Genomic DNA, 25,518 nt, shown 5'->3' with positions numbered 1-25,518 from the left:
GCAAAACACTAGACATTTAAGAAGTATGGTGACCATCAGCTTCACTCCAGCTCCTATGGCTCAAGGGTGCTGTATCTGGGGTCTGCAGTTGTAGAGCCCCATGGGTGTGTGTTCTCCCTTATTAAAATGAGAGATCTTAGGGCTTTTTTATCTGTATCCCCAGCCCGTAGCCCAATAAGCTTTACTCATTCAAAAGGCAAGGATAAAATATATTAATAAAAAGTTTATGTAGGAACGGGAGCTCCTAGGTTCAAATCCAGCCTCAGACACTTCCCAGCTGTGTGACCCTGGGCAAGACACTTGACCCCCATTGCCTACCCTTACCACTCTTCCACCTATAAGTCAATACACAGAAGTTAAGGGTTTAAAATTTAAAAAAAAAAAGTTTATGTAGGAGCAATAAGGGTAGTCAGTGGAGAGCCAGGCCTGATGGGAGGTCCCAGGTTCAAATCAGACCTCAGATAATTCCTAGTTGTGTAAACCTGGGTAAATCACTTAACCCCTACAGCCTAGTCCTTACTACTCTTCTGCCTTGGAATCTGCCTTAGTATCAGTTCTAAGCAGAAGGTTAAGAGTTTTTTAAAAAGTAAATGTATAAAATATGCAGAGATCAAAACAGAAATCAAAGCTTTTAAATAGTTATTTTAGAGTTGATTGTGTATGTATGTTTATTTTATATATTGTTGTTGGTCCTTCATTTTCAAAGATGACCAATGGCATTACGGGGTCTTGACTTATGCAAGAAATGGATTTAAGTGAGGCAGAGTTGAACAGTCATCAGCCTCTTTCTCTCCCAGAGTCATCAAAATCCAATGTCGAGAGAAAAGTCAGGAAGACTATTGATGGCCCATGAATGATTTTATATTTGACCAAAGATCTAATAGATTGCTCCACAGCACCTGCTTCATCTGCCTTCATGGCCATTAGAATAAATTGTTTTCATCTGCCCATTCTACTTGGAGGGGGAAGGTGTCTTTACATACTTGGGGAAGACACTCCCCTAACTCCCAGATGGGTGGGGGGGTGAATGGGTGTCAAGGAGGACTAGCACCTCCGGTATGAAGGCTCAATGGGAATGAGGAGCCCTTTTCAGGACTGCTCATCTACTTTTTTGTATCCACCTGGCTCCAAGGAGGAGTAGCATGCCCCATGGTCACAACCAGTACTAAATCACATTAAGGGTAATCAATGAGCCATTCTTTATATATACACATAAAAAAATTCTTTAATTGGATTAGCACTAAATTTAGGCAAATGTGCACTCTTTCTTTAAAGTGAATATAATCTCTTTGCAATACAATATTTAAAATTAAGAAATTGGTCTTTGTGAAATTCACTATGAAACATTTTTTCTTTATCTTTGAATGAAAACTTTTTTCTTCTATCCTTCAACTATAGCTACCAGGTAGTAATGACAGACAGGAAATGCAGGAATAAAATTTTTCTAAAATAAAAATTAATACTCATTTGAAAGAAAAGGTTATGGGTCTCTTAAGTTTATGAGAAAACTAACCAAAGCACAGGGATCTCTCTACTAGGTTGCCTCTGTGAGATCCTTTGAAATCCTGAGCCTGAGTCTCCTAACCTCTAACAGGAGGGGGTTGAACTAGGCAAGAGGGCATCCAAGGTCCCTGACAACTCTGTATCTATGACCCTAGGATCACAGAAAATAGGAAAATATAAGATGAGAACAGAATGTTATCCTCACCTGTGTAGCTTCTGGCTGTACAGGAACTGGATTAGGCTGAGCAAGTCTAGATTCAGTGTGAACTGTAATTTGACAAAGGACTGAGAGTTCATATGTTGTCATTTCTAAACAATTCCAAATAGCTTCATTTCAACAGTTTTACAAAGGGCTAGTTTCTTTTTATTACTGTTAAAATGGCAGTATAATGGAACAAGTATGGCAAGGTCATTTGAAACAAATTTCAAATGATCTTATTGGGAGAACACTAAATTTTGGTAATTCAATTTAAAAGAAAAAATGAAATGTTAATGGGTTAGGATCATATAAACGACATTTATTATTATACTGAAAGAAATTACAAATATTGATACTAAAAAGTAAAGTCAAAACTTAAGAGACAATGCCAACAATGCCCCAAACTATTTCTATAACTATGCACAAAAGTTTACAAAGGAGAAATACTTTTTTGATTTAAAAGGACACACTTTTAAATACAGGAACTAGGTTAGGGTTTTGTGTTTTTTGTTGCTTATCGTAACCACATTAAAAAATTTTAAATCCATTAAAAGAAAGGGAGCAGAATGTAAGCAAGTAGCCCACCTGCCTAAGGCTTAAAACAAAGAAGAGTTTTCTGTCATTTCCCCCACAATTATTTTATGACCAGCAAAAATGTTTGAAAATAATTTTGCCCCAAATCCATCAGTATTTATGTAAGCAAATATTAATTTTACCACATATGCAAACAGTACACATATAATTATAGCCAACCAACTGACCTTCATTTCCTTCAACAGAAGCAAAAATCTCTGACAATGCCCATGAGTTACAAATTTGGGGTATGCTTTTCTGGCCTCTCAAGGGAGACAGGTATGATAGGAGAGTGAAGACAGGGAACTCAGGATAAAGTCTGGCTGTCACTTGCTCTCTAGGATAACTTTAGATTTTGTCATTTTCATCCCCTCTGGACCCACTTCCTCCTTTGAAAAAGGACTTGGAACAAACAACCTAGAAGTTCACTCCAACCATATATCTATGGCCCTTTGAATAGCTCAGAAGCAACACTGGGGGGAGACAGCACTGCTGCTGGTAGTTATTTTAACAAACTTACTGAGAAAGTGACATAGAAATGCTTTTTTTTCAAATAGTACAAATAGAGGATGAAAAACTTGCCTTGGATACTTCTAAAAGATTCAATCCTAAGCTCTCTAAATCTTTATGCAAGTTTTCATTTCCTTTACAGAGTTTATAATTACCTAATGAGTCTGGCTTTTTATTGAGTAGTAAGCTTGTGAAGCGCTGAACCATTTAGTAAACAAATATAAAATATACAAAATTAATTTATATTTTATCACAGTTCCTTCATATGTGTTTTATATACAAACTTACGAGCTTCTTTCTAAAGCCCCTTCTCTTTTGCCCTTTGGATTTATTTTATTTAGCAGCTAAAATCTGCAATGCCACAGGACATCTGGAACTAACACTGCTAGTTCTTAGCTCTTCCTCCATAATACTTAAGGTTCAATTTTTTTGGAGATTATTTACTAATGTTTTATAAGCAAGAGTTTCTCAGACTGTGTATGTATGGGTAGGTGGAAGGAGAAGTACACAGACCCTTTCAAGGGATCTGAGGTTAAATTCAGGTTCAAAATAAAATTCAGAAGTTTTTATTTCTAACGCATAGTAAATATTGAAAGATAGAACACAGAACAATAAGTTCTGAAAGTCCTCAATAATTAAGAGTGCAAAGAGGTCCAAAGAAAAACAAATTTGAGAACTGTTGCTCTAGAAGGTTTATTTTTATGTTGTTTTGTTTAATATGTTCTCTGAACCACACCACCCCCACCAACTAAAATCTGAAAAAATGGAAATGGTGCTAGGAATCTCAACATTTGACACTGACTAGCAACCTTCCATAATTCACTTAGCCTCTAGGTTTCTCAGGCAATTAATAATGATATTGATAGGCAGCATTTCCACAGCACCAAAATGTTTTCAAACAAAATCTTATTTGAATCCAACAGCAACCTAGAACGGTATGTGCCATTATTATAAAAATTGAGGGTGAAAGGGAGAGAGGGAGAGAGATTGATTTGAGATGAAAAGATCCATGTTGCCATAACTTACCTGGAGGACAGACAAGCTGAGGCATGTCCATGCTCTGGGATGGATTCATAGGCTGCGCAGATACAATGGCAGGATCAAGTGTCTGACTTTCAAAGTCCAGCATGGAATCCTATGACAACATAAACTTGCATGAAAAGAGCAACAAAGATGACCCACAGGGCCTCTCAAGGCTGAGAGTTGGATGAATGAGATCTGACAGAACCCTTGGATGCTGTGTGACTTGCTTAGGATCTAAAACAACTCTCAGGCCACTAGAAAACTATGGGACAGGCCTGCATAAGCACTACAGTCCCCATACCTATTCTTAACTTTAATAAAATCACAGATTTAGACCCTCAAATCATGTCCAGAACAAGAGAAATCATCATTCCATTGTCTGTATCCAGAAGATGGCAACCATGGATGGAATAGGATATAGAAATTACATAATCATATTTCAAGAAATGGGAAGTAAGGAATTGGGGGGAATGAGGAGGTAATGAAAGTAATAGAGGATCTATAAACTGAGATTTCCAAGAGTCTATGAAATCATAATTCGACATTAAATAGTAATTAACCTAATTTAAAACAACATCTCTACCCACCTGTATGAAATTATAGGGCCCCTGCATTTGTGCCATGAGGTCCTGTACTCGTTGTCTTCTCACGAGAGGATCAGCCTGAGCCACTGGAGCCAAAGAGTGGGCCTCTGGCACAGAGGGAGATGCGGCTTGTGGCTGCTGCTGAAGTGAATTTACCACCTTGAGGAAAAAGGGAGGAGGGGCAGGGGTAATAAAATTATTATACAGGTAACTATAAAGCAGCCTGAAATTATGTAACAACTCAGTGCTATAAATCACTAGGCTTTACAATGTGGAAAACTATTCAACTGTTACTTAAATGTTTCCATGATCTGCAGGAGATCTGATGCTGGCGTCAGAAATGATCATAATCTCCAGTAAGATCAAAACCCATTTATATCTTCTTCTCTTCCTGAGGCTGACCCTGTGGAGCTTTTGTCTAAGTCCTCCCATTAATACTCCACAAGGAGCTCATACAGGGGCATGAAAGCCTCACTTGCTTTATAGAATATGAAATTCCAAAACTCAAAACCAGAAATTCACTAGAAGAATATTGTAATTAAAGGTGGATCTTTGTTTTAGATAGGAGCTTAAGATCAGGAAAAGCATTGTGTTTCTAGAAGCTGATCTAGCCTATGCCTCTATTCTATTCTAGGCCCAGTTCACTGGCCAGCTGATTAGTATGTCAAGAGACATACTAATGATCTAAGTTCTGTCTGTGAGTTGAGTATCCAACTACATATCCTAATCTGTAAAATAAAAGACATGCTTCATCCCCTTGGTCCCTCCCTCCTGGAGGAAATTAGGTACTACTGAAACTCTTTCCAAAACCAGGATAAACATTTTTGGTGAGCACAAACCTTATTTTGTGTTTTATTTAGTAGTTATCTAACTCTCATGCTAATTCACAATTATTACAATTTCACCTAAACAATGTAGTCATTACTATGATATTCTATGTATCACATGGCAGAGTATTATTATTCTAGTCAGCTTTATTTTAGACTATCTAGAAAATTTTATTAGTAACCTTGATCTTGGTTAAATTATCACCTTCTTATCTCTCCTTTCCCTACAGATAAAGTATATAAGAAATATCCTAATTAGGCATTAACCCTAATCATGAGGTTTATTGACAAAACTTTTCTCCAAAGGGATACTCTAAACTGTTATATGTGGATGTCGTAAATTATGGACTTTTCTACTATAATTACTTTTCTAATGCAAGAAAATTGCAGGCTTTGGGCAAACATGAAAAATATGTGTTAACAGTTCTGTAATAAGTTCTTTTTTTCTATCATGATCAAAGAAACTATAAAACATTCCGACTTCAACACTAGAACTCTTAAAACACTGGTTTTCTTTCTTTACTTTCTCAATGATTGAGTACTTATTAAGTGCCTCCCATACTGGGCTCTCTACAATATTCCAAAGACACAAAGACAAAAAATATAGCCGTCTCTGCCTTCTAAAAGCTTACATTCTTTCTATGTTTCATAGCCAAAACCAAGCATTAAACAAACTTTTCCAAGCTGAGAACACAGAGGAAGTCAAGAGAAGTGCATGATCAGAAGAGAAGAGCTCCCTATACTGAGATCAGAGCCTGCATTTGCCCTCAGCATCATATATAATATCAAAAGATCCTGAAGGCAAGGCTCCTATAGCATTGACAGGTCTCATTTTGGAAAGACGCCAACTGCACTGACGAGACCACAGAAGCAAGGAAGAAATCTCTGTGAAAAGAAGACAGGACTAATCACTTGGTCTAATATAGGACCTTTATAAAGACTAAGCGCACTCAGTTGGCTAAGCTTTTGAGAAGAGAAACTGTTACTTAAGTCATTTTTTAAAAAAACCTTACTTTCTGTCTTATTATTAATACTAAGTATCCTTTCCAAGGCAGAAAACAGTAAGGCATAGGCAATCAGGGGTAAGTGCCCAGAGTCACAGTTAGGAAATGTCAAGGCCACATTTGTCCCACTGATTCCAGGCCTGGTGCCCTATCCTATCCACAGAGCTACCTAGCTGCTGCTACTACTGGAGTAGTTTCAAGAGCTTTTTAATTAATTGCTGTTTTCTTTCCTTCCTTTCAATGCCAAAAATTCCCACACCTATCATTTCAAATTATATCTTTTTTAACTTCATTTTCCATCTCCTCACCAATCTACTCTTACAACACACTGATGCAGGATGGGGAAAAACCTAACATTGCAATGATTCAATACAAAAATAAATGAATGAATATATGAATAACACCTTGATTCATAATACAGGCCAAAAGAATCCACTATAATAAATTTATATAACAGTCCCAGAATTACTTACTATAAAATTTTAAAATAACAAGTATTTGGGGAGAAACCCTCTTTCCCCCAAAACGAATAATCTAAGAAACCACATCACCTATCACTTCTCTACTACTCTCTGACATTAGCATTGAGCTCAGAGTAAAGGTATCCTGACCATGCCCTTGCTCTTCCTAACCTTAGAAGATTTTGTATTCATCATTTTAATAGATGACTTAAAAGTTGTAAAAGGTCCTTTTGAGGGTATTTTAGATGGGAAGGGTGTAAGGAAATTAGAAGGTAATTGCTACTTAGTAAAAAAAACAGTCTACAAGTAATTCTGCACAGGACTAAGCTACAGAAAGAAGCATTTTCTAGAATCAAAAGATTTTTTTTTTTAAACTACTGCAATGAACATGGTACATGTCCCACAGGTACATGGAAATTATTTTATTACTTAAGACTCTCTTTGCAATGACATTAAAATGAAATCTTAATACATCACTATTTTGTTCCTAGTCCTCTATAATACTGTTAAAATAATTCTTTTCTTTAAAACCTTTATCTTCTATCTCAGAATCAATACTGTGTATTGGTTCAAAGGTAGAAGAGAGTTAAGGGCTACAATGGGGGTTAAGTGACTTGCCCAGGGTCACACAGCTAGGAAATGTCTGAGGCCAAATTTGAACATAGGACATCCCATCTTTGTGCCTGGCTCACTGAGCCACCCAGCTTCCCCTTATTAAAATAATTCTAAAAAGGTCAGAGATCTTCATCTTCCCCATGAGATCAAATTCACACCTTGCCTGAAATATCTGGTTGCCCCTTCCTTCTCTTTTAGTATGATTTTTACAAGCCCAGGGTTTGGGATAACTCCAATTACCGGGCAAGAACAAAATAAGCCATCAAGGAGGGTTAAACAGCCATCAAACTTACAAATCAATTTCCAACACAGACATTTTCTTACCTCAACTGTTTCAACTGTCCATTCATCTACCTGTTCCTTTTCACTGTTGCTGAACTGAGTCTCTGCCATAAACTGTCTATTTACATACTGGGGAAAAAAAAGGCATGTTGAGCATTTTTTTTAAGAAGAAAAGTTGCAAACAATATTCAAATAAAAACCATACCTCTGTTGACTCAACTTCATTTTGTTCAGGGTATTCTTCTGCTGGCTCAACTTCTAAAATAAAAAAGAAAAATAAAAAAGGAAGAAATTAACATTGTAAAATAAATTTTACTTCATGTTTAAAACTCTGTGATAAATTCAGGTACCAAAGAGTAACTAGAAGATCAAATAGATTAGAATTACTTCCCAAAATCAAGGTTTCTTTAAGTTTAAATTATTAGTCTACTATCTACTAGGGGGCACAGCTGGGTAGCTCAGTGGATTGAGAGTCAGGCCTAGAGACGGGAGGTCCTAGGTTCAAATCTAAGCTCAGACATTTCCTAGCTGTGTGACCTTGGGCAAGTCACTTGACCCCCATTGGCTAGCCCTTACCACTCTTCTACACAGCATTGACTCCAAGATGGAAGGTAAGGGTTTAAAAAAAAAAAAAAAAACAACTATCTACTAATAGGAAATATTTAAATGATTCTAAAGCCATTTGTAATGTTAAGAGCCAGAATGACAATTTTTAATCAATATTTAATAAATATCTCTAACTTCCTGTCATATAAAAATGTTATTTTCAATTAAACAATAGAGGAAGAATTAATAGCACAAGAACTTGATGATAAATTCAGAAATGGGCAGAAGATATAAGGGAAAAGCATCATATGGAAGAAAAATAACTAGGATGGTTACTAGAAACAGACCACAGAGTTAATCTCATGGAAGTTATTACACAAAGATAAAAAGAGATTTCAAGTTTTATGAAGTCAGTAGATCATCTGCCCTGGGCCCTTCATTTTAAAGGCAAAGTGTCTACCCCACGTTTGACAGCTCACAGTAAATAGAAGAAGCAAGAGAGATCTGCCTCCAAAGACAATCTTTCCTTATACCATATGCTACCTCTCAACCACCATTACAATGGTTTCCTAGGACTAGAATTGTCCCACATTTATACTACCAATATCCCACATTTACCACATTGGTATTGGTTGTGATTCTAACCCTAGGAAAAATACTCAAAAAAACACTCGAAAACTATTTCATAAACAGAGAACAGTAACAAGTTGAAAAGAGGAGTCATGGCTAGACCATGGTTTAATAAGTAAACTGATCTGAGTCTCTGACCTCCAGAGGTATGGTAGGCTGCAGTCACATCTAGAACAAGGAAGGCTAGAAGTAGTCCTAGTACACTGCCCTCTCAAAAGAGTTCAAACCTGGCACCACATTCAAAAGGGATATATAGGGACTTCCAGGTTAAGATGGTTGTAGAGTAGAAGCAGGGCAACTTTCTCTCCTAACCAACTGATATAGCATATCTCCAAAGGACAAAAAAGCCAAATCCAGATGAAAGAAGGGACCCTACAATAGGTCACACAGTGTCGAAGATATGTGGGATTTGGGCACTTCCACGCTATAAGGCAGGGAAATGGCTCCCATCAAAACACAAGCGGATCGACTCTCCCCCACCCCACCCACCGTACCACACTGTACTGTACCATACTGTACCGTACCGTACCAGAGTCAAAGGCTGCGCACCAGAGTTAGAGTGAGCAGGGGCACAAAATCTAGCTTCTTGGCAGCTAAATGGCACCACTAGGAGCTTGCCCCTGAGAGCAACAAGACTTGAGACTAAAGGAGGCTGGAGAGCGCAGACCTTGGGCGTGGGAGTGAGGCTGAGATAGTGGACCATGGAAGCATCTTAGCTCACTGAGACTCAGGGGAAAACCCCAGGTGGAGGGGCAAGTTTGGGCCAATTTCCGTGCTCTGGACAGCTGACTAGAACCACAGGGGTTTGACCCTGGGGCACAGGAATGAGGCTAAGAGAGGCCTCAGACAGCAGAGGCCTAGAGAGCAGACAGTGGAAGCCAGGAGACTGGCAAAGTAGCCTCAGGCAAAAACTGCTCCTTAGCTCTGTACAAAGAGAATCTGCTTGCCTTACTCAAGACTTCTGGCTGCGAAAGAATAATGATGCCAAGCAAGGCCCAGGAAATAACCACCAAAAAGACCAAGAAAAAAACTCTTTAACACTTGACAATGTTTGCACAGAAAAAACCCAGAAAACAGATGAAAGAGATCTGGCAAGAAAATAACAGTTTAAAAGTCAGAATTTCACAATTGGAAATTGAGGCTCAGAAATCAAATGAAACGATAAGCAAATTGAAGACCAGAAATGACCAGCTGGAAGCCATTTAGAGCCAGATAGACCAGATTGAAAAGGAAAACCAAAAGATTATAGCCAAAAACCAGTTGTTAAAGGCTAGAATTGGGCAAGTAGAAGCCAATGATCTCACAAGACAACAAGAATAAAGCAAAATCAAAAGACTGACAAAATAGAAGGAAACATGAAATATCTCAATAAGAAGATAATAGATCAAGAAAATAGGTCTAGAAGAGACAACTTGAGAATTACTGGTCTTCCTGAAAAATCAGAAATTAATAGAAATTTGGACACCATATTACAAGAAATTATCCAAGAAAACTGCCCTGATGTTCTTCAACAAGAGGGCAAAACAGACATTGAAAGGATCCATAGATCACCCTCTATACCAGTGATTCCCAAAGTGAGTGCTACCGCCCCCTGGTAGGTGCTGCAGTGATCCAGGGGAGCCGTGATGGCCATAGGTGCATTTANCCCCCTGGTAGGTGCTGCAGTGATCCAGGGGAGCCGTGATGGCCATAGGTGCATTTATCTTTCCTATTAATTGCTATTAAAATTTTTTAAAAAATTAATTTCCAGGGGGCTAAAGTAATATTTTTTCTGGAAAGGGGGCGGTAGGCCAAAAACGTTTGGGAACCATTGCTCTACACTAAACCTTCAAAAGACAAATCCCCAGGAATATAATTGCCAAATTCAAAAGCTTCCAAGTTAAAGAAAAAATATTACAAGAAGCCAGAAAGAAACAATTCAGATATCAAGGAGCACCAATAAGGATCACACAGGATCTGGCAGCCTCCCCACTACAAGACCAAAAGGCTTGGAACATGATATTCAGAAAGGAAAGAGAATTGGGTCTACAACCAAAGATCACCTACCCATCAAAACTGACTATATACTTCCAGGGGAAAGTATGGGCATTCAACAAAGGATATATAAACTCTCAAGCACATCCAAAAGAGGGACCATCCATCAAACAATTCAAAGAAAAGGAATGGAGGAGAAATTTTAAAAATCTTAATTTGATGTAAAAATTTTCGTATCAACTTTCTTTATAAGGATCTCATTTCTATGGGATATGAGTAATGACTTAAACTTAAAAAAATACAAGCTATTCTCACATGGTCCAACAATATGAACAGGCAGTTTTCTAAGGAAGAAATCTAGTACTAAGAATCATGTGGAAAAAATGCAACAAGTTAGGAAGTTAATTAGGAAAATGCAATTTGAAGCAATTTTGAAGTTATACCTAGAACAATTAGATTGGCCAATCTGACCAAAAAGGGAAATGACAAAATGCCGGAGGACCTGACACACATTAATGCTCTGCTGGTAATGTCTACTGGTATAACCATTCTGGAAAGTAATTTGGAACTACGCCCCAAAAGTTACTAAACCTCATACTTTCTTTGGCCCAGTAATGCTACTACTAAGTCTATAACCTCAGAGATCAAAGGAAGAAGAAAAAAACCTCAATGTAAAAAATATTTATAGGATTTTTCCCCCCCTAGCAGTAAAGAAATAGTAAATTGCCCATCAAATGGGGAATGGCTGAACCAATATATAAAGATAATGGAATACTACTATGCTGTAAAAATATGGGGGGAGGGAGGTAGCAGGCCTAGTTTCAGAGGAAACTGGGAGATTGAAATGAACTGATGAAGAGAACAGAACCAGAACAATTAGACTTGGGAACTAAAACAAATGCAATAACCGAGTGTGATTCTAGAGGACCAGTCCTGAAGCATGACACCCAATACTATCAGAAAAAATGATGGCCTGAGACAACAGAACAAGACAAATATTTCTAGATATAGCCAATGTGGGAATTTAGCTCCACAATGCATCTTTATCGCAAGGGTTTTCTTTTCTTTTTTTAATGGAGGAAGGGGACAAGGGAAGAATGAAAAAACAGAACACTTAATTTTTTAGGACTAAATGGTAAAGGGGAACAGAACTGGATAGCACAGTAGATTGAGAGCCAGGCCTAGAGACGGGAGGGTCCTAGATTCAAATCTGTCCTCAGATACTTTCTTAGCTGTGTGACCACGGGCAAGTCACTTAACCCAATTGCCTAATCCTTACCACTCTTCTGCCTTGGAACCAATACATAGTAAGGCAGAAGGTAAGGGTTTAAAAAAAAAAAATTTAAATGGCAAGGATTAGATTGCTTTTGAGTACACTTCCAACTCTTAAAAAGAGCTATTATTTTAATATAAATATCACCAGATGTCATTGGTTGGATCAATGCAAGACAAAATTTGAAGAATACTTTCATTATGATTGTACTGAGCACTATACAATTCAAGGTAGGTTATTTATACTGAGTAACAACTGTTTGGCTTTTAATTGGCCCTGACCTTCTGGAAAGCAACTTAAAATCATACTTTCAAAAAGTAACAAGACATACCTAGGAAATTGGCCAATATGACAGCAAAGGAAAGTAATAAATACTGGAAGGGATGTGGCAAAATTGGGACACTAATGCATTGCTGGTAGAGTTGTGAATTGATCCAACTATTCTGGAAGGCAATTTGGAACTATGCCTGAAGAGTGTTAAGATTGCCTGCCCTTTGATCCAGCCATACCACTGCTGGGTCTATACCCCAAAGAGATAATAAGGAAAGACTTGTACAAAAATATTTATAGATGCATTCTTTGTGATGGCAAAAAACTGTAAAATGAGTGGATGCCTTTTGATTGGGGAATGGTTGAACAAATTGTGGTATCTGTTGGTGATGGAATACTGTGTTAAAAGGAATAATAAACTGGAGGAATTCCATGTGAATTGGAACGACCTCCAGGAATTGATGCAGAGTGAAAGGAGCAGAACCAGGAGAACACTGTACCCAAAGATGAATAAACTGTTGCACAATCCAAAGTAATGGACTTCTCTACTAGCAGCAATGAAATGATCCAGGACAATTCTGAGGGACTTATGAAAAAGGACGCTATCCACATCCAGAGAAGGAACTGTGGTCACAGAAACACAGAAGAAAAACAATTGCTTGATCACATGGTACAATAGGGACATAATTGGGGATGTAGAATCTAAACGATCACTTGATCAACTTGATAGAACTTGATCAACGATATACATAAAACCCAGTGGAATTGCTCATGGAAAATTATTCTTAATTGTTTGTTTGTTTATTGGGATCTAAAAAAAAATAAAAAGTAAAAAAAAGGGGCAGCTAGATAGCTTAGTGGATTGAGAACCAAACCTAGAGACAGGAGGTCCTGGGTCCAAATCTGACCTCAGATATTTCTAAGCTGTATGACCCTAGGCAAGTCAATTAACCCGTTGCCTAGCCTTTACCATTCTTCTACCTTGGAACTAATACCCAAGACAGGTTCCAAGATGGAAGGGTAGGATTTCCCCCCCCCCCCAAAAAAAAAAAAAATCCTGTATTTTATATGCCCTTTTACAGATATCCCCAGAAGATCAAAGACATAAGGGTCCCATATAAACAAAAACATCTATTACAGCAATTGGGGGGAAGGAGGGTAGCAAAACAAAGATGTACAAGAATTGGGAATGGCTAAATAAATCATGATATGTTAATAAAGGAATACTGTGCCAGAAGAAATTACAAATAGGAAGAATTGAGAAACATAGGAAAAGTTATGTAAACAGATGACACAAGAATGAAGTAAACACATGACCAATAATATGCACAATGATAATGCACATATGAAAGAACACCCCTCAAAAAAAAACAAAAACAACTGAACGCTTGGGGCAGCAAGGAAGACCCATGTTCAGATCTGCCCTCAGATACTTCCTAGCTGCGTGGCTTTAGGCAAGTGACTTAATCCCCACTGCCTTGCTCTTACTGCCCTTTTGTTTCAGAATTGATACAAAGACAAAAGGAAAAGATTTTTTTAAAAATGAATGTTGTATCATTTGAATGTTAGAATGACCAATCCTGGATCCAGAGACAAAAAAAAAAAAAAAAAAAAGACCAAGAATTACCCAAACTAGGATGATAGAATGCTTACTGAGCCCTGTTGTCTTCATCAAAAACCAGTATTCCTAAGATTTAAGTCTAGAGAATTCCAAAAGGAGAAAGGAACAGTTATAGCAATGTAATAGAAGGAAAAAAAAGGAGGGAGAAGGCAGAGATTAGATACCTCAATTTTTTCTAAGCTGGAGAAAAAGAAGTTTGGTTAAGCTAAGTGAAAAAGAGCCAAAGAAGTAAATAGGAGAGGAGATGGGAGGAGAGGGAAAAGGCAGTAAAAAAAAAGAATATTAATATAATTAAAACAAATATCTCCTTGAGCAACAGCTAAGAAACTGCTGCCTTGAGGTCCCACTCTGACTGGTGGCCATTCCTTCTCCCACCTTGCCATTCCTTTGCTTGTTCTGTTTTTCTCCATTGGAATGGAAACTCCTTGAAAACAAGCTCGCTACTTGCTTATATTTGTATCCCAGCATTTGTTAGGGCCACCACACAGTAAACCCCTTAAAAATTGTCTTATCTATCTAAGCTGAAAAGTAGTAAATTTACACCTAAAAGAAAGAGTGAGATTTCTATGAGCTGAAAGAAAATAAAGGCAGATCCAGAAAGAAAATATACCTAATGATTACAATGTAAATGAAAAGATCACTAAGAAGCTGAAACACTAATAATGAAAAAATCAACATCCTATGAAATGGTAACAAAATCTAACTCTTCCCTCAGGGTAAAGAGGTGAGGGAAGATTGATAGCTAGAACAGACTACTGTATTCATTGTGAGATATTTCTTCTGCTTCATGGTTTTACTTGTTTCTCTTTGTCACAAAGGAGGGCTCAATCTAGGGGGTGAGGAGTAAGGGGTAGGAAATGACTGATGGAAAGGCAAAAACCACCAAAGGGTATCACATAAATGCTTAACTAAGTATACAGACCTAAACAACCTGAGACAGAAACAGAAACAACCCTCTTAACTATAACAAAACCAAAAAGGATTTGCACTTACCAGCTTCTGCTGCCTGGTCTTCCCCTGCCGGCAGAGCAGCTGTCTCTTCTTCCTCACACAAGCCATTCTGATGGTTATGGGTGCTATCAAAGTAACTGGTCTGGAAAATGCGTTCAACCAGCTCCTTTAAGACTTTGTCTAAGAGACACAAATCAAGAATAAATCCCAATAAAATCCTTCAGTTTCAAAAAGTCCTCCTGAAATTCTGATAAACAGCTCTCTTAATATCAACCTCGTAGTAACCAAGTGAATAATATACCACAAGTATTACATACCCCAATTTTAGAGAGAAACTGAGACTCTGTATTGACCTGCCCAAGGTTACAAAGCCAGCAAATTAAAGGCAATACCCTAAGCCAGATCTCACCTGATTCCAAGCTCTGGCATTTTTCTTCCCTTTTTTCCTCTTACTTTAGGACAAATTTAATTGATACTTCACTTTTACGCCTTCGGAACTATTCAATTATTTGTGAAGACTGAACAGCAAATGAAATGCCAAGGTGGGCATCTTCTTGTTCAACCATTAGTCAAATGGCCTGGTATGTGCTTTCCGACACTACAAATTAAAGAGCATCAAGCTACATTCACTACCTAGCTGTAGTCCCATCAAAACACAATTGCCTAGTGTTACAATGCTTGTTACAATCTTGTCTAAATTCAGACAATTTTTAGAAGAGATTTCAAAAAACAAAGCTTAACTTCAAAAATAACACTGGTGGGCAGGTAGGTGGCTCAGTGGATTGAGAGCCAGGCCTAAAGAAGGGAGATCTTGGATTCAGATCTGGCCTCAGACACTTCCTAGCTACATAACCTTGGACAAATCACATAACTCCCTTTCCATTCTTCTGCCTTGGAAACAATACACAGTATTGATGCAGGAGAGAAAGTTATGGGTTAAAAAAAAAAACTGATAAAAAATTTTACTGAGTTCCCTGTGGAGCTACTATCTCAGTGAACTGCTCAAAATTATCTTGCATGACAAAGTTCTCTGTAAATCTAATTTTGTGTATCTTTTAACATAAGTACATTAAAGAGACATTACAAACATTAGTACCTACATTCTAATGATGAGGCAAATGAAGTATATGGGGGTAGTGATTTGTCTAAAACGATACAGCTTCTGAGGTCAGAAGCAGGACATGAATCCTGGGCCTTCTAATACTCAAGAACTATCTCCTATTATATATCGTGCTATTTCAGCATGCCATGATGAGACAACTGAATAGGCAATTGATCTTTTGTTAAAAACACTTACATAATGGAGCAGCTAGGTAGCTCAAATAATGTGACAGATCCAGAGACAGGAGGTCCTAGATCAAATCTGGCCTCAGACACTTCCTAACTGTGTGACCCTGAGCAAGTCGCTTAACCATAATGCCTAGGCCTTACTGTTCTTCTGCCTGGAAAATGATACTTGGTATTGATCCCAAGACAAAAGGTATGGGTATTAAAAAAAAATACTACATATTTACTGAGTTGGCAAGAAAATGCCAAACACAATACAGAAATACAAGGTATGATCTCAGCTTTAATCTTTCAAACCAATTTACTTTCAGATCTTTTGTACTCTTTTCCATATCATTGCAGGCATCTTGAGACAATGAGGGTGAATTAAAATTCTTTCAGAATCTAATCAGTTCACTTTTAAACTATTTCACAGAATATAAGCCAGTAAATTTACAAAATGTTGTCAAGTAAGGCTCTGAAAAACCAGGATAGGATAAAAAGTCTCCTTTCAGGAGGCAGAAAATAATTAGTTGTAAGAAGATAAAGTTCACAAAAGCCAGAAGTAATTGTCAGCATTTTTAAGGAGTCTTCTTATGTACACATTATTTAGGCTGTTTTTAAAATGTAATTTATTGTACAACTAATAAACTTATTGTTTGTGATCCAACAGCCTCCAAAGATCAATGCAGAACACTCCCTTCCTTGTCTTTCCTTGTTTAAAATCAGGAATTCTTTCCCGTAATTCAGCATAAACCCTCACTTGCATTTGGTTAAGTGGTCTGTTTACAAGGCTAATCCAAGTCCAATTGCTAAAATATAATGAAATAAAAGACTCAGCAGCATCAGCATCAGACACAATTTCTATGGGAAGGTCTGCACCATTGACCTTGACAGTTGCAAGACTATATAAACACCAAGTCACTCTTTACACACTTCCCTTTCAGCTGTGCCAATGCATCACTGAATTATTCATACCAACTCTCCTGAGGAAGAGAGTAACTGGTGATCATTTATGAACCTTCAAGAGATTCTTAGATTGACACCTGAAGAATCCTTCATCTGCACAACCACCAACCCCCTACTGCTGAAGCAGGAGCTACTTACAGGTTGTTCCACACACCGGTTTTTCCTTTCCCTCCAACAAGTCCCACAGATGAATGGATGCTTGTTCATATTGTTCATTTAGCCTTTTAAAACAAAGGGAGTATTGCCTCATTTAGTGTCTTAAAAAATCCAGAACAATGCCCCTAAAACTGTACTTCCCAAGCGCTATCAACACCATACCTCATGCTCATGTCTCGCTCCGGCTGGACAAGCTTATAGAAGTCATCCAGAACTGCCATTTCATTTTCACTCAGTATGGGCACACCATTGACACCTTGCTTCAGGTCACTACGGACGTCATCGTCACCTAACTTATCCAGAACAAATTGGAGCTCAAGGACAGTCTTTAAACGCTTTTGTTCTGCTTCCTCCCGCATCAGCTGTTCCCGCCGGGCTGTCTTTTTTATTGTTTTCTGAATCTACAAAAGGAAATGCCATTTGAAATAATCTAAGCCATCAATGGTAATAAGTCTCACATTTAGCTCAAACAGTAGATAGTTTTTAATTCGTCCTAAAACACAAGCAAGATACATGCCTAACTTAAACCTTCATTCAAGATCTCAGTTCTCAGGGTCACTGTATCATTCTTAATTCCCTTGACACCATTAGAAAAACTAGGACTATAAATTGCCACAAATATATCATACTCTTATACTATAAATTCACTTTGAAACAAAAATTTCATCCTATTTTCTTTGCTTATGGATTTTAAAAAGGCATTGGGTCTTCAGGCTGAGTAAACCCCTCTTCTCCTAATAACCCTGTGAAGTAATTAACATTGACTACTGTTATCTTCATTTCACAAAGGAGCCCTAGAGGCTCACAGATTTAAATGGTTTGCCCATGGTCACACAATTAATGTGCCTGAGTGAGAATATGAAGCCTGGTTTTCTTACCCAATCCAGTGTTCTTTCCTCTATACCAGTGGTTCCCAAACTTTTTTGGCCTACTGCCCCTTTCCAGAAAAAATATTACTTAGCACCCCTGGAAATTAATTTTTTTTAACATTTTAATAGCAATTAATAGGAAAGATAAAGGTACCTGTGGCCATCACCACTCCCCTGGGTCACTGCAGCACCCACCAGGGGGCGGTGGTGCCCACTTTGGGAATCACTGCTCTATACCAATGGTAGTCAAACTCAAATAAAAAGGGATCAACTCAGGCTAGGCCTCAAGTTCCTAACAACTCTGCTTAAAAGGGAAGTTTCTCTAGTAAGCATCAAGAGTGATGGTTGTAAATCTTAAGAGCTAACCAAGGAAGTCTTTCTAAAAATGGCACAACTTTATATATATATATATATATATGAAGAGATATAAATGGATTTTACTCATTTTTAACACCTTTCAGACTAACCTTCAAAGCTCTATTTCAATCATTATTATGCCACAAAAGTGGCAAGAAGTTCTCAGAGTTTTGCCAGCTCTGGCAAGTCCTAACCAAACTGGAAAGGTTTCAACCACAGGTCCAGTGAAAGACTGGGTGTTTGCTATCCTGTCTACCTTAGTTTAGAAAAGTTCATGACTTCTATCCAAGATAGATGAAGGGGATGAACTTTTAAAATTTTTAGACAACAATTTTCAAAGACCATCTCCTAAAGAGAGACTCACTGTGACCTAGATTGGGATCATACACATAGTGATTAACCTTGAAGTAATGACATTTTTTTTTTTGACCCTTAACTTCTGTGTATTGGATTATAGGCGGAAGAGTGGTAAGGGTGGGCAATGGGAGTCAAGTGACTTGCCCAGGGTCACATAGCTGGGAAGTGTCTGAGGCCGGATTTGAACCTAGGACCTCCCATCTCTAGGCCTGACTCTCAATCCACTGAGTTACCCAGCTGCCCCGAAGTAATGACATTTAAAAGGGTGGTTCTTTTCACGCTGCAGATATATCCTTTGAGATGGATCTAGAACTTTTTTTTTTTTTAATTTCAGTGTAGCAAGATTATAGAACTTTAGAGCCAGAAGAGAATTTAAAGAATATGTACTGTAACACCTTTAAATTTACTCTTCTCATTACCTTGATAATTAATTTATCTGTCATACCACTAGCAAGTAGAAAAGCCAGGACTAGAATGTGGACATACATTCATTTTTGTTTTAATCCCCAATGCACAATGTAATAGCATATTACGGAGGCTACCAGTCATCCACTATCTACTTACATCTTGGCTCAGGGCCATGAAACTCCGCTGCAGTTCTTTTGCAAACTCCAAGTTATTTGTCACTTCCTGGTACTTAGACACTGCATCCTACAAAAAAACAATTCATCTTTATGAAAATATATGAAATAAGAGTAGAATTTTCTTATCTACAACAGGCAAATATAATTTTTGAACAAATTTAAGATCTTTACCAGTTGATCTTGGTTAAGTCTTTCCCCCTTGTTCATTCGATCCTGGTAATCATCAAGCTTGCCCTGAGTTTAAAAAAAAAATGTTTATGGTCAGTATGTCGGGACAAATTTAAATATATCAGAACATGACAAAACTACAAAACTAACCTAAAGTAGTAACTTTGCATTCTAAATCATATAATTTAGATTTCTCCCAATCTTAACTATAGCTCTGAGTTTGCCAGACGAATTAACAAAAGCAAACCCCAGAAGTATATTAGAATAATCCAAAAGGATACAGTGGCAACTTCCATAACATAAAATTAAGTGACCAAACTTCATAAGTTTATTTTTTGGTTTTGGTAAAAAAAAAAAAAAAAGCAACACTACACTTAAAGAGTAAAAAAAAAAAAAAAAATCCTAGGAGTTATATAGGGAACACAGAAAACAGTTCCTGAAGAGCAAGGTAAAAAGACAAGCTATAGGCACCTGAAACAAGAACAAGGTTAAAATGCAGAAGGAATGCCCCTGCCTAATCAATCAAAACATCCAGCAGGATGAAAGAGCATGAAGTGGTAACTTCTACAAGAACACATTTATCCTAATAATTGGACCATCAACCAACTTCTGTAACATTCTGGTATGGTTTGTATCTAATACATGAACAATGTCATTGTGAAACAACAAAGATCAGGGCAACCTAAAGGGAATTTCCTTTATGATAAATAGCTTGGTGTTCTTAAAAAGTACTAAATTCAAAAACAGTAGTGATGGAGGTGGGAAGGGGGGAATGAAAATTAAAAGAAACTCACTAATAAACCCCAACAGATACTTAAGAGTAGAGATTCATTTAGTGTATGAACAGTTGTATGTTTGTTTTACTGTGGTTAAAAAGTGCTTATGTTTTAAAAATTAACTTGGGCAAAAAAAGAAGATGCAAAATTATGTGGTGTCAGCAATTGGAGAGAATAGAGCCAGTGACTGATTGTTCCATTCAGAGACAGTAAAAGTAAAAGGAGGAAGAGTGACATTATTATGGCCTTGTATCCTCAGACTAGATTTCGTGAAGGTGGGTCTTGAGCTAAAATTTGAAGAATTGACAAAAAAGAAATACTGACAAGCTACACATACAAATTCATCATAATTATAATATTTAATTGAGCCTTTCCTGGGATCCATAGAATGGAGAAATATGGGTTTGGGCCTTTCCCAGGAGACAGGACTCACTTCTATCCTAACCTTGTTACTTAGATAGCTTACAAAGACCAGTCATTTCCGGTTTTAGGTTTCCCCCCACCTAGAGAGGAATTAAGAAGTAATCTGAAAGTACTCCCAATTTAGAGTTTAATGACATCTAAAAATTCATCATTTCACAGTAAGAATATATTTAGGCCTAAGCTATAGGAACCCATAACCAAAAAATGTAAGGGAAAGTCTTTTAAAATTCAAAACCACAAGGTTGTTGGTATAGTTATCAATTCTAAGCTAGAGATCAGACAGAACATATCTCCATGCCATTATACAAAAATGTTCCCAGAAAAATGAATACCAAAAACAAACAGCCTAGAGCCTCAACCACAGCACTGAATTATTCTTTAAGGCCAACTCAAACACTATTCTCTTCCCATAAAGTCTTCTTATTCATCTCCACACCTTTCTGGCATTGATTGTATCTCTTCAACATTCATTATTTCAAATGATAACTACTAGCATCATGATGTGCTGCTAATTGGACATTTCATTTTTAAAGCGAGTTCCAAATTCTCCCTCCGTTTAGCTCCTGTTTAGCTCCTTCCTCATTCATTGATTAAACAATATTAGCTATTACATATGAAGTCATGCAAAACATTTTTCTATATCAGCAATATTGGAGGGGAAGCAAGAAAAAGTAAAAAACAGTACACTATAATCTTCACAAGAGCTTATGAGATCTGGAGATAGATAGCATGCTGCTAGTCTAATAGAGGCATATGACTATAATACAGTTCTATGTTTCTACTACACACACCATAAGTTTCCAGGGTCCAGATCTTATAGGCTTTCTATTTCTCCCAACACAGTATTCTGCTTTTAGGAGGCCTGTATACCAAACATGGCTCTAATGCTACATCCAAGTCTGCAATATGTAAAAGGTTCAAAGTAAAATTTTTATTACTACAAAGGGCAAGAGCAGCTCATTCCCATCTATAACATTGTTTTTATTCAGTTGTTTCAGTCATGTCCTAGTCTTCATGACCTCATTTGGGGTTTTTTTTTGAGAAGAGATACTGGAATGGTTCACCATTTCCTTTTCCAGCCCATTTTAGAGATGAGGAAACTGAGGCAAACAGTGTTAAGTAAATTGCCCAGGGTCACACAGGTGGTAAGTCTCTAAGGTTGGATTGGAACTCCAAGCCTGGCCCCTCCATTGATTGCATTTATTATAATCTATAGTAGATACTTTCACCTACAAAATACTCCTACAAACATGGGCACTGCTTCAGAATAAAAAGTCCAAAATACTTTGGTTTAAGTATTTGAAATGTTTAGGTTTAAGTGATGAAATGGTTTAAGTTTGAAATGTACCTTTCAACCAGCGTGGTACATTTATGTTACTTCAAAATTGGAACAAAGGAAAATAAAGCAAGACAAGTGGACAAAATAGTATTATTTAAATACTTCAGACAGATTACTGTGGGCATAGGTCAAATTGAAGCTATAGAAGGAATCCAAGCAAATCTATCCATTGGGTTCTGACCTTTGACAAGTAATCAGTAGGATGTGAACTATATTTCTGTGCACTTCCTTCCAGATGTTCAATTATATTTAAATAAGTACATTGTTAAGAGTGGAAAGGCAGGACAAAACCTAGTCCCTATCTTTAGGAGAACATAGAAGAGAATAGAGCCAGGGGAGCCAGACAAATAAATGAAAGGCTACCTAATACAGCTGCTCACTAATCTCACAAGAGGAAGAAGGTTCACTATGATAATGACACTAGGTGAAAAGATATCAATAAAACATCTATTTCTAATCTCAAATAGAGGATCAATGATCTCATATGGGTTTCCATTACTCAGTTGCCAAAAATTTGGTATAATTAAATCAAAATAATGGTGTAGATGCCAAAGTTTAAAAGAATTTGTTAATTCATTAATAAAAATAATTAAGAGTTCCTATGTAATAACTACTGACAAAACATTCTAAATACCTTTAAAAGCTCATGATAACTTAGTCAAGTCAAGAAATGTGTTATGAGGTAATGAGTCAAATAGCAATCCTCCTGTTTTCTTCCGAGTAACAAGATTTTTTTTTTCTCATTAATCATGTCTCAATACAATCTTAGAAAAGTATTAGGGTCAAGTATGGAGACAAGATAACAGACTGAACTCATACCAACATTCCCTCTTCCAAACATTAAAATAACATCTCAAATCAGATTTTGGAGCAACAGAGCCAACAAAAGGTGTGGGTGAGACACTTTTTTTTTGCCTCACCATATAGCAATAGCAGCTGCAGCTTCTAGAGCTCTCAGCTCAGAGATGGTAGTGAGGTCAGACAACTGGTCAGAAAAGAGATTACAGCAGACCTTTCTTTGGCACTAGGAAAAAATGGCATTGATTGGCTATTTTATTACCCACATGCAGTTCTGGGTTGCAATTCCAGGGCAGAGAAGTGCTTATGGTCAGTAACAAGGGAGTTAGAGCCCTGACCACAATTCCAAAGCAAAACAAAGAAGAGTAGCAATAGTGAACCAGGGGCTTTTCTGGGTAAAGCCCAGAGTTCAGGGATGCAAAATCACATTGCCTTGGAAACAGCAAAAACTTGCAGCTCTGAAAACAACAGCACAAAAATTCCTGAAGCTTGGCACAATGTGTCCCCTAAGCCCATCGGGTAAACAGAACCCAACTTTAACATAAAGTTCAAAATCAAGAAATAGGCTGGGGGAAATAAGCAAACCATAAGAAATAATTTGACCTTAAAAAATTACTAAGGTAGCAGAGAAGACTAAAATCTACATACAGAAGAAAAATATGAAAATACCTACAAGCAAAGCCTCAAAGAAAAATGTTATATGGATCCAAGGCCAACAAGAATTCCTGTAAGATAAAGATGAATAGAGGAAAAATTGGGGGGAAGTGGGGTGATAGTAAAGCAAGAAAATTATGAGAAGATAAGGAGCTTGGTCAAGGGGCACCAAAAAATAAGTAACACTTTTAAAAACAGAATTGATCTAAAAGCATAAAAATTCACTAAGAACCCCTTAAGAAAGTAAAATTGGTCAAATGGCAAAGGAGATACAGAATCTCATTGAAGATATTAATAGCATAAAAATTAGAATTGGATCAGTGGAAGCTAAATGATTCCATGAGACATCAAGAAACAATAAAACAAAAATCAAAAAGAATGAGAAAAAAATAGAAGAAAATGTGAAATATTTAATCAGAAAAACAAATGACTTGGAAAAGAGATTAAGGATAATTATAATTATATTATATATGTAAATATATAAAAATAAGAGATAGGTAATTTAAGATTCACTGAATTACTTGAAAATCATGACATATTTCAAAAAATTAAGGAAAACTGACCAGATATCTTAGATCCAGAAAATGAAATGAAACAATACAATGATCATTTCCTGAAAGAGACCCCAAAAGAAAAACTCACAGAAATAGTATAGCCAAATTCTAGAAGTATCAGGTCACAGAAAAGGTACTTTGAGGAGCTAGAAAGAAAATTCAAATATCATGAAGTCACAATCAGGATCACACAAGATTTAGAAGCTTCCATGTTAAAAGAGCAGAAGGCTTGGAATCTGATATTCCAGAAAGCAAGAGAACTCAGATTATAACCAAGAATAACCTACCCAGCAAAACTGAGAGAAATTCTTCAAAGAAAAAAGGATCTTTAATGAAATAGAGGTACTTCAAAGCATTCCTGATTTAAAGATCAGAGCTGAATAGAAAATGTGACATTCAAAAGATGGCTCAAAGAAACTTAATAGGGTCAACATCAAAAGTGTAATCATAAGGAACATGATAACTATATTCCTTCATTGTAAGATGATACATATCACTCCCAAGAGCTTGATCATTACTAGGGAAGTTAGAAGGGCTTCATGGGCTTCAGTGGGAGTTGATTACATTGGAATGACCAGCGAAAAACAAATTTTAAAATGGAGTCGTTTTGAGAAAGAGGGATGCACTGGGAAAGGAAGCTGGAGAGTAGAATAGGAGAAATGTTCTCACAAGAAAGATATGCCCCAAAGAGTTTTTTTCAGATTTGGTTCTAAAAGGGAAGACTATATATACAGACTCAGCTGTGTATAAAAACATATCAATAGAAATATAGATAGAGAATGGGATAACAGAAAGGGATGGCAGATAAAGGATGACAGTGGAAGTAAAATGGACTTTCTTAGGAGACAATGTTCTGCATGATCTCACAAATATAAGTGATATATTGTTTGCCTTTTCAGTGGGTAGGGAGACTGTGGGAGGGAAGGAGACAATTTGGAACTCAAAATTTTTCTAAAAATAAAATATCTGCAGACAATAAAATACTTGAATCTACCTACCAAGATAAACTCAGGAACTATATGAACACAGTTCCAAAATTTTTCATACAAATAAAATGAGATCTAAACAATGAGAAAAATGTTAATTGCTCATAAGTAGGCTGATGCAACATAAAAAAATGACAATTTATCAGTATCCAATCAAACTGCCAAAATATTACTTTACAGAGCTAAAAAAAAATTTTTTTTAATTCATCTGGAAAAACCAAAGATCAAAAATATCAAGAATCAATTAAAAAAAGTGAAAGGTAGTATTACAAAGGAGTCATCATCAAAGCAATCTGTCACTGGCTAAGAAATAGAGTGGTGGATCAGCAAATAGATTAAATATACAATACACAGTAGGAATAGCCAGTCATCTAATGTGTCAAAGGTAAGGATATAAAAACACACATGAAAAAAAT

General features: G+C 36.9%; 1 protein-coding gene across 1 annotated transcript in view; it reads right to left on the bottom strand.

Annotated features, from left to right (window-relative positions):
* CAPRIN1 (cell cycle associated protein 1) overlaps positions 1 to 25,518 on the bottom strand; it is a 57,713-nt gene that overhangs the window by 13,586 nt on the left and 18,609 nt on the right. The window contains exons 2-11 of the mRNA XM_044681847.1: positions 19,576 to 19,638; positions 19,385 to 19,471; positions 17,400 to 17,638; positions 17,220 to 17,302; positions 14,889 to 15,026; positions 7,787 to 7,839; positions 7,624 to 7,710; positions 4,396 to 4,551; positions 3,812 to 3,920; positions 1,709 to 1,770 (exon numbers count right to left, since the gene is read on the bottom strand). Coding sequence (XP_044537782.1) covers positions 1,709 to 1,770; positions 3,812 to 3,920; positions 4,396 to 4,551; positions 7,624 to 7,710; positions 7,787 to 7,839; positions 14,889 to 15,026; positions 17,220 to 17,302; positions 17,400 to 17,638; positions 19,385 to 19,471; positions 19,576 to 19,638 — 1,077 coding nt within the window. The remainder of the gene's footprint in view (positions 1 to 1,708; positions 1,771 to 3,811; positions 3,921 to 4,395; positions 4,552 to 7,623; positions 7,711 to 7,786; positions 7,840 to 14,888; positions 15,027 to 17,219; positions 17,303 to 17,399; positions 17,639 to 19,384; positions 19,472 to 19,575; positions 19,639 to 25,518) is intronic.

This window comes from Gracilinanus agilis, chromosome 6, assembly GCF_016433145.1.
Source record: "Gracilinanus agilis isolate LMUSP501 chromosome 6, AgileGrace, whole genome shotgun sequence".
NCBI classification, from domain to species: domain Eukaryota; kingdom Metazoa; phylum Chordata; class Mammalia; order Didelphimorphia; family Didelphidae; genus Gracilinanus; species Gracilinanus agilis.
This window is presented reverse-complemented; position numbering and strand designations above follow the sequence as displayed.